At 42.4% G+C, this 17,559-nt stretch overlaps 1 protein-coding gene across 1 annotated transcript; it reads right to left on the bottom strand.

Annotated features, from left to right (window-relative positions):
* Positions 1 to 12,364: 12,364 nt before the first annotated feature.
* Positions 12,365 to 14,494, bottom strand: lrrn3b (leucine rich repeat neuronal 3b). Its single transcript, XM_008280581.1, has one exon. The coding sequence runs from the start codon at positions 14,492 to 14,494 to the stop codon at positions 12,365 to 12,367; it is 2,130 nt and encodes a 709-aa protein (XP_008278803.1).
* Between the last annotated feature and the right edge of the window lie 3,065 nt (positions 14,495 to 17,559).

The following is a 17,559-nucleotide window of genomic DNA, read 5'->3' as shown; positions in this document are numbered from 1 at the left end:
GCATCCCATATGGGACGTTTATTCTTAGATCTGAGTTTCATGTTTCTTCAGTCATTTCTTTTTTGGTTATGGTTAGGCACTAAAACTAAATATCACCATTTGGTTGACACTTTGACAACAGTCAGAACGTGCTGGTTAAGATTTAGGTACCAGAACTTCTTTGTTAGGTTAGAAAAAATGTCAAAGCACATCCCCTTTCCTGCATGTTTTAAGTTTATTCTCCATTTTCTTTGTGACAGTGGTGACTGGTCCCACCTCATCCAATATCTGATTAGTTGAAAAGGAACAGCAGTAAAGCAATAAAATAAATAGCAACTTTATTTTTTATAGCTCCTTGAAAAATAAAATTATCAATCAAGTGCTTTACATTAAAACAAATTCAGCAAATGAATAAGATTGCAAACATACAGCATGAACAAGATAAAATAGTTAAGACAAGGTTCTAATGTAACACGTCGAAGACAACCGCCGCTGTGCCAAAGTGCCTTCCAGGAAAAAGGATTATGAAAGTAACACCAATCATAATCTAGACATTGCAGTTAAGAGCCTGTGGTGTTATTTAAGGTGTGATTATACCTGAATCATTTACATATTAGGGATTAAACCCTAAAAAATATATATATAAAAAATATTTTTAGGGTGTGTACTGACAAAAAACGTATTTCTGATATGTCAGAAATCATAATTTGGCAGAAAATATGTTTCCTCCCCCCAAAAGAAAAAAACGCAATCGAGAACTCAGTGTCGTTGTATGTAAATGTAATTTTGTGGAGACGGGGTTGCAGCTTGCTGATAGCTGATAGGGGTGTTCAATCAAGAGACGCTCGCGTCAGTCTGGGTGGTAATTACAAATGCTGTTTATTTGTTTATTTATTTATTTTTTAATCATTTTAGGAAATCATAGCTGTTTACGCATCTGAACTGGATATTGTAGCTGCTGTTTTATTGCATCTTAACTCAGTAATCTTATATTGCATCTTAACTGGATGCTCATTTAGAGCTGGTGACAGTCTGTTACGCTCGTAACCGCTATAACGATGCCGCCGTCTCGTCCAGGTCCGTGTTGGGGAAGAGATTCTCATTTTAGCAGCGCTTTAACCCGGTTTGATAAACCAACCAGCCGAAGATTTGATACCAAGATAGATCGCAGAAATCTACGACTGCGTATTCTTACCTCCACGAAAAAACTCCCTAAATGCACGTTATGCAAATGAAATAAGCTTCAGCAGTTACATGAGCTTTTATTCTTTCTATTTTGCATTTTTAATTGACATTTATATATGGCATTACTGAATTTCAAGTGAGTTACAGTGGAGCACGGCTTGCCAGCCGGCGTGGGCAGTATTCAAGATTCATCTTCAAACAACTCGATCACCTCAATCTATGGAGTCCCCAGTGATGAGGGACCTGGCCTTCTGGCTGTGTTATTCTATTATAGAGCAGCTCATGAAAAAAACAACTTCCTCTCTGCTCATCCCCAAAATAAGATTTCAATTGATTAAATGCCACGGTTGGAAGGGACCATCATCAGATTTGACCAAAGTCTCTCTCAGCATGTTGCCACTGTTCCGAATGGGTGGAGTTCTGAGGAAGTGGGAGTCGGGAAGATGGATGTACAGAGAAGGAGTGAGAGGAGAAGGATGGATGTATGGCGAGATGGAGAAAGATGGAGAGGCAGAGGAGAATGGAGAGGAAGGAGAGAAAAGCAGCAAGGCTAATAGATTGTGGGAAGGACAGCGTGGAGATGGAAGGGTATAGCGAGAGAAAAAAGTGAGTCTGAGAGATTTCTGCCTGATCTGCAGCATAATCATCCAATGTGTCTCCGTCTGGCCTGGCAAAGACATCATTAAGGAAACCCGAGGTCGTCTGGGTTCAGGGAGCTGCCGAGGCTCAGCCACGCTCCCTTCCCTCCTGCCACTCAATTTGTATAATTTACCTCCGTTCTGAGTCGCTTTTGAAAAGAGCCTGTTTGACCCGTAATGTGGAGGAGTCAAAAAGTTGTGTCTAAATGAAATGGATGGCTGAGAGACTCCCCGCGAGCATGCGGCCAGTCAATAGGCTGGCAGGGAGATGGTGATGGTGATTCTAGGAGATGGCTGCACTTCGGAGGAGTTGTTTAGGTATTCAGGAGGAGCGAGAGAGGACCGAGAAAGAGACAAGGGAGGCGGCGATGGGAAGAAAATGATAAGCTGAAGTGTGCCCTTCCCTGAGGTGATTTGTACAAGTGACCCCAGATTGAAGGGATGCTCAGCGGCTACCGCCTCCTCCAAAACTCTTCTTCCAAAAAAAAAAAGGCGCGTGCTCTGTTTATGTTTTATACTCTGCACTGGAGGGACGGGAGGGGGGTGTATGGTGCAGTGGAGGAGTGATTACCCAGCGTGGAGCTGAGGGATGAGAGCCGAACGGGTATTTTATTTTGTCAATTGGAGTGTGCAAATGGAAATGTCAGAGCGGCCGGAAAACTAATGAATCTGATAGGAGAGATGCCACCTCTCTCGCCGAATGCCTGATCAATTGCCATTGTCTTTTCTGGGCGCTGATGTTTTTCATTGTTATTTTTTGATTGTTTTCTCCGCCTGGCCTGGCTGTTTGTGGTTAAGAGTTTGATGGTGAACTTTGAGTCAAGGAAATAAAGGAATCGATCTAAGACGGGAATCAATGCTTTCATCTGTTACTTACAAGTCTGGGCCTGTGAAAAGTGATTTTGGATTAGAGTTTTCTAACTCGGTTAGCAAAGTAAACGTAAACAAAAGAGGGGTGTGTCAGACTTTGCCTGGATCTTAGTTTTTTTTTTTTAAAACCCCTTCTTTTCATCTTGCTCATTTCCACATTTGCATTTAGTGACAGATACACGCTGATATTGAAATTCCCTAATGGCAATAACAGAAAACAACTTGTCTCACTTCAATTAAGCAAGTAACTTCCATAACCTTGGAGCATTTTTGTGCATCAGTGAGACAAAGTGACAGATGTGCTTAGTTTAAATTTAGACTGACAATGATCCAGTGTGTCAGGGCTTTGTGCTTGTTCAGTCACAATTTCTGGTTACGTGATAAGAGGCTGCGAGCGTTGCACTGGATGAAAAGAAAACCCTGCATTTGCACTATTCTATTTTGACAAGCAGGCTAATTTCTGCCCAGGGTCATCAATATTTCTGACACTTCAGTGGTGGCATAAATATAGAATGAATGTCCCTTTGTTGTGCTCGGGGAGTTACATGTCTCGGAGCATCAACAAAAATCACTTGGATCTGTTTGTTAGCTTGTTCAGTCGGTTGACGAGACTGTCGCCGGTCCCTCCGGAGTCTGTCTGTTTTCAATATCATGCATCATAAACAATATCCAATTTGGACTATTGAACTATGAAAATACACTGCGCAAGCGGGGGGAGAGAGATGACAAGAAATCAACCAGCTGTATGAATGATGAGTAAAAGCACCGGTTTGGGTTGAAGCGATTCAAATTTATGCTCTCGCGAGTCGGGGGAAAAAAAACAAAGTGATGTTTTAATCTATAGAAAATGAAGACCTATCAGTGGAATCGATGTGCTGTTGTCTAACATAAAGGAGAAAAAAAGGTAACCAGTCATTTGGCAGCCTACCTGAATCCCACGCTAATGTGGTTGTGTGAGTTCTATCAGAGCGTCTTCTGACTGCTTAAGACCTCTTTGTTCGAAGAGCGGCCCCATTCCTTTGATTGAATCCCCATCATTACCTCAGCACCGGCTTTGATTCTGATCAGGCTCCGCAACCCCTCTCACATTTTCTCACCTTGCTAATCCTTCGCCAGAGTTACGAACGATGGCACTTGCTCAATCTTTGCACTCCCCCGTTTGAAGCCGGCGAGGAGAGCTCGGCGGCGAGCGCCTCCCGACTCCAAAGGAAAAGCCAACGGAGACAGAAATAGTCATTTATGAGAACCGAGATCCAGCGAGGAGCCTTTCCCACTAATGGCCTGCAGGACTAAGAGAGAGGAGCCAGGCCCTCGTTATCACCCATGTTCTTTTGGACGTACTTCAGAGGGCCGAGGAAAGCTTTCTCTTTTGACAGAATTGAGACAGGGCTTACAAATGGCACACATTTCTACAACTAGTCGCGCAGAGTGTACATAAATACAGAGCTTTTAGTTATATTCATTTATTTTTCTGCCCTTTTTTTTTTTTTTTTTTGACAAATTTTTCTCTTCTGCTGTTGGGCCTCACAAAACTGTGATTTCATTCCCCCAGCGAGAGGAAAATGTTTTAACATGCCCTCCAGAGAGAATAATTTGTTATTGGGACAATAATGAATGTGATGGTATTTGACAGTCTGCTGCTAATTCCACGATTACCATAATACAATTTAATAGGTCACTCAGTTTCTTTTATTTCATAGATGAACAGCTTTCAGTCAGTAGAAACATCATTCTGGATGCGTACATTATGGGGAAGAGCAGATTGCCAGACTGTTAACTACCCCGCTCCCTTCATTTCAATTGCAAATACTCCGGATAGATAATTTATGTAAAACACAATTATCATCAATATGAAACGGTCATTCAGTTTTACCACAATCTAATCTAAACTGCTGGATTTGTCTTATTTGGAGATGAGAGGAAACACGCTGGAGAGAAGAGAAAAACGCAAATATCAACAGTGGGAAAAGGAGCGAAAGAGTAAAGGGAATTTATCAAAAAGATAATGAAGATCAAACACGCAGCCTTGGTTATTGTTATTCTAGCTTCCAGGGAAGCGTGTAATGAACTGAAGGAATATGGTTGTTTAGTATAACCTTACTGCGAACCACATGCAGCTCCACAGTGCAAGGAATCACACAGAGCTGCCATCCACACATGCCGGGGGGTTGGGAGGATGATTGATGGTAGACTGCAGCCATTTGTGTGTTCATTTTGGGAGCGAGTTTAAAACATTGGTGTAAACAACCCTGACAGACAGCGGGGGGGAGAGAGATGCGCTGTCTTCCACTTCCTCTCGGTTGATTAGCATTAAAACCTGAGCGAAGAAACAAAACTGATGAGTGTCACGCGTGTAAATTTGCCGGCACGTGCGAACGGTTAATTCGAAACACACGGTTGGGAAGCGGCGCACGGCACTTTGGCTCATTACCGTCACGACTCCGCAGGTGTTCATCCGCTGAATGGTCCTCTCGAGCCTCGACCCTCGTCCAATAAAATCCACGCCTCTCTGCACCCGACGCTGCCATCGCCGCATGAAAGAATAGGACCACCCATTATGATGAAGGAGACCCGTGGAGCCGTTTTATTTAGGCCATTGACCCCTCTGCTAGTAGTGCGCACTTGATGTAGCGAACGACTGTGGTGCTTGAATGCATGTTGGACAACATTTTGCACTTTTGTAAATTAAAGATGTTAATTATACATCCACAAAGAGTGAAAAAGGGCCTTAAAAAACCACATTACTCTTTCATCTAACTTAATTAATGCCTATATGCAAGTCTTAGCCCATCTCTTTGGAATGCACAACCCTTTCCGAGATAGCTTGATTTGATTATTGATGATTTGATACATGCCTTGATTTTTCAGCTCCCTTAATCTTGCTTAAAATTCATCTGGAGCCGTCGCCAAAGCAACAAATCCAATTTCACACCTGCAAAATTTCAGCTCACGTTAAAGTTAACAAGACTTTTTAAAGATATAAATACATAAACTCAACTACAACAGACGACTCCTTCACTTTGGGGATGTATGTTGATGAGACATCATCAGAAATCTGTGGTCGTCTTCACGGTTAAAGTTTCAGCTCCCTCCCTCACAGGACAACATATGCACTGAATAAATGGAATGCTGTGAGAGAAAAGAGCTTTAATTGAAATCATTGTTTCTTCGAGTTATTAAACAAATGGAACCACAAAATATAACATTTAATTGGAACATTTTCATTCAAGCAATAAACGTATTTACATTGCAAATATAATCTCTGTAAGGGGACAGCCATCTATTTTCTATTAGTCAGTTGGTTTTTAATTAGAGAAAACTACTTTAAAATGAAATATGTTACAGAAGTCCCTGACAGACACTTTAACTTCTGATTCTCAAATGCTTCAAAGGTCTTATCAAGTTTAATGTAATATTTATAATTAGTTCACGGTGATTCCTCAACTTTAAAGGCTCCATATGTTGAAAATGTTGTTTTTTTTAATTGTGTTTTGCAGTCGTAAGTTATAAAATTATTTATTTCTGCCATTCCTGAACCTAAATAGCCTCCCAGCTTTACAAACCAGTAAGAATTTTACGGAAATCCTACGTTCCAAGTGAAGAACCAAATACCCCTTAAATATTTCAGTCAAAACATGTTCTGCTGTTAGCTGCAAGAGTGAACACAAGAGTCTTTGTGCACTCCCAGCATCTGAAGATCCAGTGGTTTATTATTGATGGCAGTATCACCACAACAATAGGAAATTAATAGTTTGATTGTGCTCTTCCAGGTCAAAGCTCCGTGGAGGGTGTCGAGCTGAGAGACATTCAATGATGGTGGAAACTCTTTCTACTCTGCCTTCATTAAAAAAAAATAAGAGCAGCTATTGAAAATAATCATTAATTCACCAAGGATTAACAAATCAAACTTTAACTGCAGCAAGAAGAAGCGAGCTCTGCAGATGAGAATTAGCGGAATAATTTCAGCTGTCTAACATCGTGTTTACTCGGATTAGTCGAGCCATGTTTGAAGCTATTCCAGCTGACAGAAAGAGGTTTTGTCAGAAACAAACATTAAGAAGTTGCACGGCACTGCCACAGGAGGATTTCATATGCTGCTGTTTTTTTTTTTTTTTTCATTTTAACTTAATGTCTCTCCTTATTTTTGTATTCACTGCAGCCAGCCAGCGTTGACACCTCACTTACCAGTCAACAGACACACAAAATCACCAAACCACCTATCTAAAAAACAAAGCTGTACTTTATGTTTTTTGAAGTGTCTAAGCATCATTGACGTTTGCTTTTTTCTCTTTCGTGCCTTTTATCGCTATTGTGACCAAAATGCTTAATTTTGTTTTTTGCTGTCTGAAAACCTGCAATTTGTGGCATTGTAACTGCTGCAAAGACGACAATTCAGTCTTCTTTTTCTTTTCCTGAGACGCAGAACAAACAAACAAAAAAAAATGATTACATGTATGACATGTACTTTTCTTCATGTTTCTGTATTTTTTACTGAGCAGTCCAGATAAATGACAGTCACCGGACTGAGAAAGAAAAACCACAATTGCACAGGAAAAAAAAAAAAAAGAAACTCATCCAGTTTCATAATTCCCCATCATTTCCATCTCCTCCTCTCAAACGCTCCCCTGATTAAATGAAAAATTGTGACAGTTGGCGCAGATGCTCTGTCAATCTGGCCGGTGCATAATTACCAGAGAGCAAATTTGCATTTACGCATGCTTTTGCAAATATTATTTCTATAGGTATCCTGTAGGTGAGATGAGGAGAGCCGGTCTGATCCGCCTTCGAGGCTTTGTTGTAACCGGCGTGAACAACTATTACCTAACTCTTCTTCAAACCTTCCATCTGCCTAATGGAGAGCAAAATCTGCAGCCGGTCTTTGTACAGATGGATCTGGGTGAAGCATTACGTAAACATGGCCGCAGTAAAAAGAAAAAAAAAAAAAAAAACAAGGTTGTACTTACACAGGGACTATAACTGTAGGTGGCTCCTCCACCATTTCACAACGGGACTTTAATGCTCGGTGGTGATTAATGTGGGCTACCATGAATATCGATGTCCTCAGCAGCGCTAATGAATCTGATGGGAGCGACGGTGCATCTGTGCCATTAGGCGACAATGCTTTAAAAACCCACCTAAGATTAAAAAAAAAACAAAAAACAGGGTGTTCCTTCACGTCCTTACATGTTTGCTTGTTAGGAACGTGATTTCTTCTTCTTTTTTTTTTTTTCCCTCCTCCCCTCAATTCCAATCCATCATTAATGTGAGCATGCATGTGAATAACTCATTAGTCCCCGCATCGATCCGACTCAGGCGCAGGCTGCATGCCCACTTCATAGAGGAAACAGCGGTGAGACAAAAGGAAGCAGCAATCAATCAGCAGCCCAGGAAACCAATCATCAGTTTGAGAATGGGTCTTCCAATTAGTGAAAAAGCTCTCCGTAGAGTCATATCATTCCAACATTCAATCCAGGTTGATTTTCTACAGCGGCCTCAGCAAGACTTATGGGTGCGTATTTATCAATATGACGGGTTACTTACATCGAGAAACCTCCGACTCAACCGGCTTCTTCCTCACATGTGAGATTTCAGCGGTGTCTTGCGAGTGGTGAATCAGAAAACATGTCAAAGGACCCTATCTGAAATGGAAATGACTTACAGCAGCTGTGTTTTTGTTGGGCATTTTGCCTGCATGCTAATTAATTTGTATGAAGATATGTGGCTATAATTGCAATGCAGAGGCTGGGAGAATGTTTTTTTAAGCTGGGACATGCTGGGAGCGACGGTTATAGCAATGCAGACAAGTAGAGGCCAACCAGAGCAGAAATGCGCACACACAAATGTCTTTTGACTGCTCGCTCTTTGACGAGTCGTGGCAAATCCGACGCGACGTTCTGTCTCTACTTTTCAGGAAATACACAGCATCGCCGTGTTCACGATAGCGCTGCAGTGGACAAATTCTGGCTCACCGAAGATACATGGTGTGTATGAAAAATCCACCTGTCACTGGCATTAGCATCAACTTGGGTGTAAACACATGAAAAAGACTGCGAGACATGAAACAGTTTACGCTGCCGCCGCTGCAAAACCAATGTTTAATTAATAGAGGGGTCAAAAATCCTAATGCACGACTCGCACGTGACTCCGAAGGCGTTTTCATTCTGTCATGGAAGCAATCAGCGCTTTGTTATTGCAATCCATAGGTCACGCGGTTGTTTCTCCAACAGCAGCCTATAAAGGCCTCTTAAAAGCAGGCAGGGGGTATTAAATATAGTGTTAGCAGCAGGATTGTAAATGCATGTTGACATTTCACTTTTCATTGGAACGTGGCTGCCTGTAGCTACACTGGCTGACCTATGTGGAAGTTTGTAACTTTAATAAGCTGATAATTCAAACATATAAAAGTGCCGTTAGCAGCGTGAACGTTGTTTGCTTTCTGCAGCCCTTGCAGTGTTTTTTTTTTATTTTTTATCTTATCTCAGATAGAGGAGAAATTAAATATTTCATTGCAGCGTTCGAAAAAGAAAAAAAAAAAACATTTATTCAGGCTGTTTTCTGAATAAAACTAGTATAAATATGAGCTGTTTGGAGAACTGCTCAAGACAAAGTGTTTAAATAGCACCTTCCTACACGCTCGAGGGAAATTGATTGTAGCCCAGCGTTCCTGTATGCACACTGTTGCAGCAGCAGGTCTGAATCAACTGAATAATTCTATAAAATTTAAACAGGCTCACAAATTCACGTTTCCTGCACTCCATACTTTTTTTTTTTTTACATGTATTTCGTCTAATCACGTAAAAAGGAAAATTACCTGCCAGCCACTGACTTAATGGTTGCCTTGTGTTAAAAATGAAATAAATAAAGACGCTATTGAACTTGCACCTCCCACCGGTGGATTGCACCATCAAATCTCAGGCCGCCCGACAATGATCCTCGCGAAATTAAAATGAATATGTAACCAGTAGGAACAACCCATCTATAAGCCTTCACAGAGAATGCTTTAATATCTGCCTCAGTGCAGATGGCTTTTTTTTTTTTTTTTTGAATAGAACAAGGTGGTTTTAATATTTGAAATATTTGAAGATTCAGCGAGAAACATAATTTCTCCTTCCTCACTGCGGATTAAATGGTGACAGCTCACTGGTTCTTTTCATGTGGGATTTAAGTTAAATCCAGAGGGGTTTTTTTCTTCTTCTTCTTTTTTTTCTAATATAGGTTGCTTTGAATGTACAAATTCAGACAACACAAAAAAAAAAGGAGCTATCTTTCGAACTCATATTTCTGTCAGTGGTAGTGGTGGGGAGGGAGGTGTCAACGGCTGGAGGAGAGCAAGAGAAAACAAAGCGATCGTGGAAATGCATGAGATTGAGACAGACAGCAGGAGAGATGAGTTTGCGGATAACATTCAGCTTATTCACTCGAGTATGTAATCAAATCATGAGTTGTGTGAAAAATAATAAGAATAAAAAAAAAACAAGAACAATATGGCTAATATCCATGAGCTGCTTTAATCTCTGGGAACATGTTTGCTCGGTGAACTCATTTAGGGGCTTCTTTTGCTGTCATGTTGCGTTCCTCGCAGCACGACTGAAGCCGTACGAAACCTCGGTTGATTCGGCGTGTGCGTTAATGTGCTGTCTTCTAGAGTCTCCCGCGAGTCTCTTTGTGTCGATGAGTGACCTTGAATTTTTGTCTCTCTGCACGTTTTTCTGTACAAGAACACGGGCTGTGTGGGTTCTCAGCTCTGCCCGGGCTTGTTTCTCGCATCTGTATTTGAGCCTATATTTGCAAAGCGACAGACTGGGTGCGACCCGAGCGTTACCTGAGGAGCACGGCGTGTCATATTTTAACTCCCTTTGTCTTTGACAGATGGCTCGGCTCTAAAAGCCTCTGTCCGTGGTGCTGAAGGCTGGCCTGATGTATGAGTGTTAGGCCCCGTTTGATAAATCCGCCATGTCACTCCGCCTCTGACAACTATTCATCATGCTCGGCTTTCTCATGTGAAATGCTGGATAATTCAGTAAGGCAAATAAAATGCGAGTCCCGAAGCTCGGGCTCGGCTCTATCCCAGCAGCCCGCATGACTTTCCTGTACTGTACTCCATCTCTGTGTTGCAGGGACGTTGTGTCCCCGTCTGAGCACGAACAGTAGCAGCTGTAGCACAGTGACTATATTCAGACCAGCTGAAGGACGAACATGTTCTTAATGAGGCGGCTAATGAGTTCTGTTCTTTTGTTGCTGTTTTTTATTTTTTTTCCTCTCCCTTCTTCCCAGGGTTAGGACGACCATTCAACCATTCAGCTGTAGTCCCTCGACTTCACCCCTGTGGTCTGCCTCAGAGGAGGGTTTTTCTTTTGTTCTGTACCACTTATCAATATTTCGTTTCACATTCTCGAAATGTCACATAAAAGTCATGACACATTTCACGAGATGATGGCAAAAGGTCATTATGTATGGCAAACATGAGAAGAAAACAAAAGAGAGAAAGTAGGCAATTGTTTGTAAAAGAAACAATGACATTTATTTTTTTCTCAGCGCTTTTCTTAATTAGTCTGTTGTGCCCATTGATCACATATAATACAGTTAATATAAAAATGGCTTTTTAACTTTACACCCAAAGCAACAACGAAATGTTTTCCTTAAAATATGTATGCTAAAAATACTGAGAAAGTATTTCCACTAAAAGTACTGGAGAATAGCTTGTGATTCTGCAATGATGACATGACGATGTTCTGCTGTGGCTGACGGAGTTCTTCAGTTTCTTTTCTGTTTACCTCATGTAGTTCTTGTTGTAGGCACTTACCAGGGCATAACAAACCACCTCTTGAGGAGATAACACATCACTCACCTCAGTTTTAATCAACCGTGTTTGCTTTAGTCCAATGTGTCCGCATTATTTCCCAGTCACCGTTGCAATGAGAACTACAAAGCATAAACAGCCATTTGGCAAACATCCTCTCTGGGTACCCATTTTGTTGCTGAATTTCATTAAGCTTAATGTGACGTTGTAATCAAAAGTAGTCTGCTCCTTGCCTTAATTTAAAATCCATTTAAACTGTTCACATACAGAGGATTTGTCATTACATCAACATAATAGAATATATAACAATATTTCCATGAAAAATCAAGAATCCATTTTTAAATAGAAAAAGGGGGTATATTTCATCAAAAGGCTTACACCATAGTCACTGTTATTTGTCTACTCTACTAAATCTCCCTTCCCATAATAGACAGGTGTTATTACTGTATCTCTAACTCGTCTATGGATGTTTGACAAAGCACAGACGGTATTGCTTGGGACCACACAGACAGTTCCACAACTCTGAACACATTTAACAGTCAATTACAAGAGAGTTGACCATCAGCATCTTTATCTTCACTTTCTTTTCTCTGCCTGCATTTCTGTATGAATGGTACTGAAATATATCTTTTTGCAGTAAATACCCCTTCCTGTTGATGTTAGCTTGGTTTGATGGAACGGTTACAAAGCAACCACTTCAACTAGGGTTGAAACTGGGATAGCATGTAGTCTATTTTAAACTGTTCCCAGTCCAAAAATAGTGTTGCCAGTGTATCTGAGCTGGGGGCCAGGAATGCGTATGCCTTTGAAACAGTGCAACATCGTCCGCCCCTGCCCATGGCCTTGTCCATTCACTGTAGTTGGTGTGTGGTGCTCTACAAAGCTGCGCTTCTTAAAATGCATTGTCAGATACATTTATGACTGTGGCTCTCACTTCGACTCCGCTCGGCAGTCCCTTACCCGAAACCCACAGCTTTGTAAAGAAAGAAGAGTGCATACCGGTAGCTTCCACTGGTGTCAGCGAAGCTTTGGAGTCGCATTTCCTTATATCCCCATAAAGGTGGTGGTTCCTCAGAGACACATAAATAAGCAGGCAGGCCACTGAAATCACAGCCAAGAGCACACCAAAGACAGTGATTACTGCCGCATCCCATTTTTCTGTGTCCTTGGCTGCCAGCTCTAATCCCTTAGTGGTGACATTGACGCATTTGGTGTCATGGTTGTAGTGGATGCTGCGGATATCCACACATACTTTGTACTGAGTGGCGGGGCTGAGATGGGTGAGGTTGTAGACCTGGACATCGGAGAGAACCCTGGTGGTGAACGCCGTGGTGGGATGGTTGGCATCTGACGCGGTGTACCATTTAATGTTGGGGGCCAAAGTGCCAGGGCCAGCCTTCCAGGAAACCAGAATCGAGTGACTCTCCACTGATTTGACGACAACATTCAGAGACCCGTTTGTAGGTTGGGGAAAATATCCATTCACCTCTACTGAAACAGATTTAAGATCAGCGCCGACCAGATTATGGGCAACACAGGTGTAAAGACCGGCTTCATTTTCTGTTATGTCGTAGATGTCAAATGTTCCCTCCGGGTGCATGTAGAACTTGTCGGACACGGTGTTTGGCAAGACCCTGGTGCCAGATGGAGTGATCCAGTAGATGTCCGGCTCTGGTTCAGCAAAGGCGCGACAATGGAGTGACAAGGAGCTCCCATTCTGTGCTTTAATATGCCCCGGCATGCTTTCGGGAGATATCAGCGGCAGACAAATCTCCATCATCTCCCTGAAGTGCACCTGTCGGACGTGCTGGCCCTCGTACTCCGGAGGCTCTACGCAGTACAGCGAGTCAGGCTCCATGAAGCGGATGTTGGTCTTGTTCATGTTCATCCAGCGGACCACACAGTCACAGCGGATGGGGTTGCTGTGCATGCTAACCTCTCTGAGATTTGGGAGAGATTCAACGGTAATCCTGTGGAGGGCACTGAGAGCATTGCCATTTAGCATGAGGGTTTCCAGCCGCGGCAGTTTGTAGAAAGCATTAGGATGGATATAGGAGAGTTTAGGGTTATTGGTGGCTTCTATTTTGGTGAGCTCAGGGAGGTTATTAAGGGCAAAGCTGTCGATGGAAACTAGCTCTGGCATGCTATTAATCCCCAGTTCTTTCAGATGGAGCATATCCACAAAGTCCCCTCTCTGTATCCTCGCAATTGGGTTTTTATTTAGATCCAAAAACTTGAGATTTTTGACATTTCTCAGGGCAGAATGAGGCACCTCAGGGAAGATGTTATCGTAGAAAGAGATGCTCTCCAAGTTGTCAAGACCGGACAGTGCGTCGTCAGGAAGCTGAGACAGGTTCATTCTGGTAAGAACAAGACTGCGAAGGTTACTGAGAGGTTTAAAGTTCATATCATCGATGGACAGAACTGGATTTTCACCAATCATTAGGATCTCCAGGTTTGGCATGGGATCGAACCACTCCCTCTTAATAACCTTCAGCTTGTTAGAATTGAGGTGGAGCCGCACAAGGCTGGTGAGACCCTGGAAGGCCAGCGGGGAAATTGATGAGATGAGATTGTGATTCATGTAGAGCTCCTGAAGGTTAGCCACCTCCGACAGACACCGTTCAGGTAGCTCTCGTATCCAGTTCTCCTCCAAATGAAGGGACAGCAGCTGGGGAAGGTTCCCCAGATGGATGTCGCTGATGGAGGATAAGTTGTTCTGCGATAAATCAATCTCTGTGATATTGGCCAGATAATCCAAGGGTTTGTCAATTTTGGCGACATTGTTTGTTTGCAGTAATAGCACTTGCGTGCCCACTGGTAATTTTTCAGGCAGGCTAAAGAGTCCCAGGTCATTACAGTCAACTGTCTGCGCCTCCATGTACACAGAACTGGGGGAAAACCAGGGTCTAATCTCACATACGCAGAGCTTTGGGCAGTCTGGCCTCACCTCAGTGGCCACGACAAAAGAGGCCATGGCCAAGCCGACAAAGAGACGATCCACAAATGATACGTCCTTCATATTGGACCGATTCCCTCCAGTAAGAAATTGGTCCTTGTAGATTAAGCGGTCAGAGCTGTTAACTTCACAAATAATGAATCATTTGCTGCAGCTGCTGAGGCGACTGACTCACCGCCCCTGCCACCACCACCACCGCCGCCCCTGCCGCCACCACCACCACAGGGCTCCCTTGGGTTTTTTTGTGTCTTGCTGTGTGGACGCCCTTGAATGTAACGACCAATCACTCAATGTTGCCTGCTGGTGTCAGGGTTTGGGGCCAAGGTCGCAGTCAAAAAAGGTGGAAGGAGGCGAAAAAAGGAAAAAAAAAGGATGGACCAGTGTTACACCTCGAAGGATTTATATTAAGCACGATTATAGGTATCCATGAAAAGTCTGTCTTTAATGTAGAGTGTCCTCATTGATTGTCTTCACTAGCTTCCAGAGTCCACAGCCCAGTCCATTCCTACCTGTGTGAGACAAACAAGACAGAGAGAAGCAGTGTGAGTATTACACGGCAGAGGAGGTGGTCAGGGAATGTCATAAGAGAAGGATTTGGGCATATTGACATTTGTTATAGGCACACTGATGCATGTTGACATTTATACACGCCCCCTTCAAGAAATAGAACAATGGATTTCTATCTGCTTGACCTTCTAGACTTCATTCTGGGGACGTACCACATGTGCCCCTACAATATGGCATTCAGTCGTGATGTTAGGAGTGTGAGTCTATTATTGGTTAAAAAGGCGGCTTTATTAAGATTCTTAAATGGCAGACATCCTAGGGCTTAAGCATTAGCCTTTCGGGCAAGCCGCTTAAAGACACTGGAATATGTCACTCACTATGGCAACAAGTAAACGGGCAAGCAGAAGGACACGACAAAGCGAGACAGGTTGGCCGTACATGCAAACTAAGCTTTTTGACCCAGATGCAGTTTGCACCTGTTTGTTATAAAATGCAGCAGCCAACAGTCACGGAAATTAAAATGCATTAACGGTATATTTAATCTTTTTTTCCAATCAGCAAATCTGTATGCTAATAGGATTTTGCATTTCTGGGAATTGAAGGTTATGCAGTTTATCAGACATTACTAACAGGTAAAACACATAGACAGAAGCCTAAAGAGGAGAAAACACATTATTCTGTCGTCTTGGACACAAATGTTTGCATATAATAGTCAGAGCTATTTTTTTTTCTTTTTTTTTAAATGGCATTTTGTTCAAGATGACACATTTTCTGCGTCTGAAATGACTCTTTATATAAAAGACACCCAACCTTTAACTCTGTGACTCATTGTTTTACATCATCGCTCACAAGTACAATATTCACTACTATTATAGTGGAAATTAATAGGACTGTAAGCAGAAAAGTACATGCCCCTGACTTTTTTTGAGGGCACTATATCATGCATAAATTTCCCATTCAGGCACTCAAATAAAATAGCAATGGGTAAAGTGTAGAGCACTATTTAATAAATAGGGAATGATTTCAGACAGTTTGAAATGAGTGAAAGCTCAAGGCTAGAACACATTTAACATATTTTATTAGGTTAACACAGTTGGTTCGGGTGTATACAGAGCAAATATTTTTGGAATATTAAAAATGTTTATATTTGCTTCACTGACAATCAGAGAAGAGCCAGAAAGTCTCTGCAATAGTACACAGTGTGACACTCTGGGAATTTTAGGCACAGTTTTATAGCTCATAGTTATTAGCCCAGTTATGAGACGGAGTACATCTAAGAGTAAAAGCTCAAACAAACATTTCAAGGCAAACAAATCCACCACTGACCATGTTTTTTTTCTTCTTCTGATTGTCTTTCATTTAGTGTAGCAGGAGTGGCGCAGTTTTTTTGGCTCCTTACAGTAACAAATATTTATTGAATTGTCCTTCAGTAGCATCATACAAACATGAAATGATATTGCCTTTTGGGAGGAAATAATCAAAAATATTGTCATATAAATAGATGCATCCTCCTGCATGTGCGTCAGACATTTGCTTTATATATATATAAAATATATAGTGCCTCTTGTACCATCAGGTTATTAGTTTCCACGACTAATAGCAGTCGAAGTGTACCGTGTAATCCGTCGTATGTGACTGCCTCTTACTGAACAAGACGGGTTTGATGGTGCTTCTGATATTTTGGGCCAAGAGATCGGGAACCACATCAAGGGAAAAGTCAGAAGAGACAGGGGATGAAATGGAAAGAATCAAGAGAAGAAGTGTGACGGCAGCTGGGAAAGTGAGAACAAGAAAGGAGAGAAATGATTTCATTTCATCACCCTCGCTGTTTCCACCTCAGTGGCCACAGGGGAGATATGGAGGAAGAAAGAAAAAAAAAAAAGAGAAAAGAAATAAATAAATGAATAAGAACTTCTGAAGGCAGCAGAAAATGCTGCAGTTTGCCCCGCTGGCAAAGCCAGGCCAAGGGTCCATTTCTCAACCTCTTGCTGGAGCTTAGGCCGGAGGTGTGGAGGAGGGCCATGGAGCTGGTGAGAGGAGAAAGAGAGGGAGGTGGCTGGGTGGTGGTGGTGGTGGTGGGGGGGTATTGGGGGTATTATTTCTCAAAAGCACCTGGCACTTTAATAAGCTGCTACACCCAGAGCGTTCTGATAAACAGGGTTTAGCTTCTCTCCCTCAGCACTGGCTCTTCATTGTGGGTTATGCAGTTGATCCGCACCCTGGAAGCACAGGACACACTCTGTAATTCAGCCCACAGCATTCGGGTCTCACCTCTGCTCGCTCTGGCTTTTCTCCTTAGTAATCACAATTACCAGCAGTGTAATGTGGTCAGGTTAACTGTTATTGCTTCGCTTTATTGTGCATTCACTGCAGGTGGCTCAAACAGAGTGTGCTGTTCTTTTGTTTTACCAGTGCTGTTAATTGTGTCAGCGGGGACATTTTTGGACTCATTGATTTTCAATATTTTCTCTCGGAGACTTTGCAGCCCTCAGAAATAAACCTCTGAGAACGGACAGCGGAATAAGAAACAGCGCTGCCTTATTTTCACCACACATCACATCAAATATTGCGCCGGCGGATTTTGGCGAGGCTTCGAGGATAGATGAGCGGATGACATCATG

The sequence above is a fragment of the Stegastes partitus genome, unplaced genomic scaffold (genome assembly GCF_000690725.1).
Source record: "Stegastes partitus isolate 25-593 unplaced genomic scaffold, Stegastes_partitus-1.0.2 Scaffold200, whole genome shotgun sequence".
NCBI classification, from domain to species: Eukaryota; Metazoa; Chordata; class Actinopteri; family Pomacentridae; genus Stegastes; species Stegastes partitus.
This window is presented reverse-complemented; position numbering and strand designations above follow the sequence as displayed.

Coding starts and splice junctions, on each gene's coding strand:
- lrrn3b (XM_008280581.1), bottom strand. CDS start 14,494: ATGAAGGACGTATCATTTGTGGATCGTCTCTTTGTCGGCTTGGCCATG.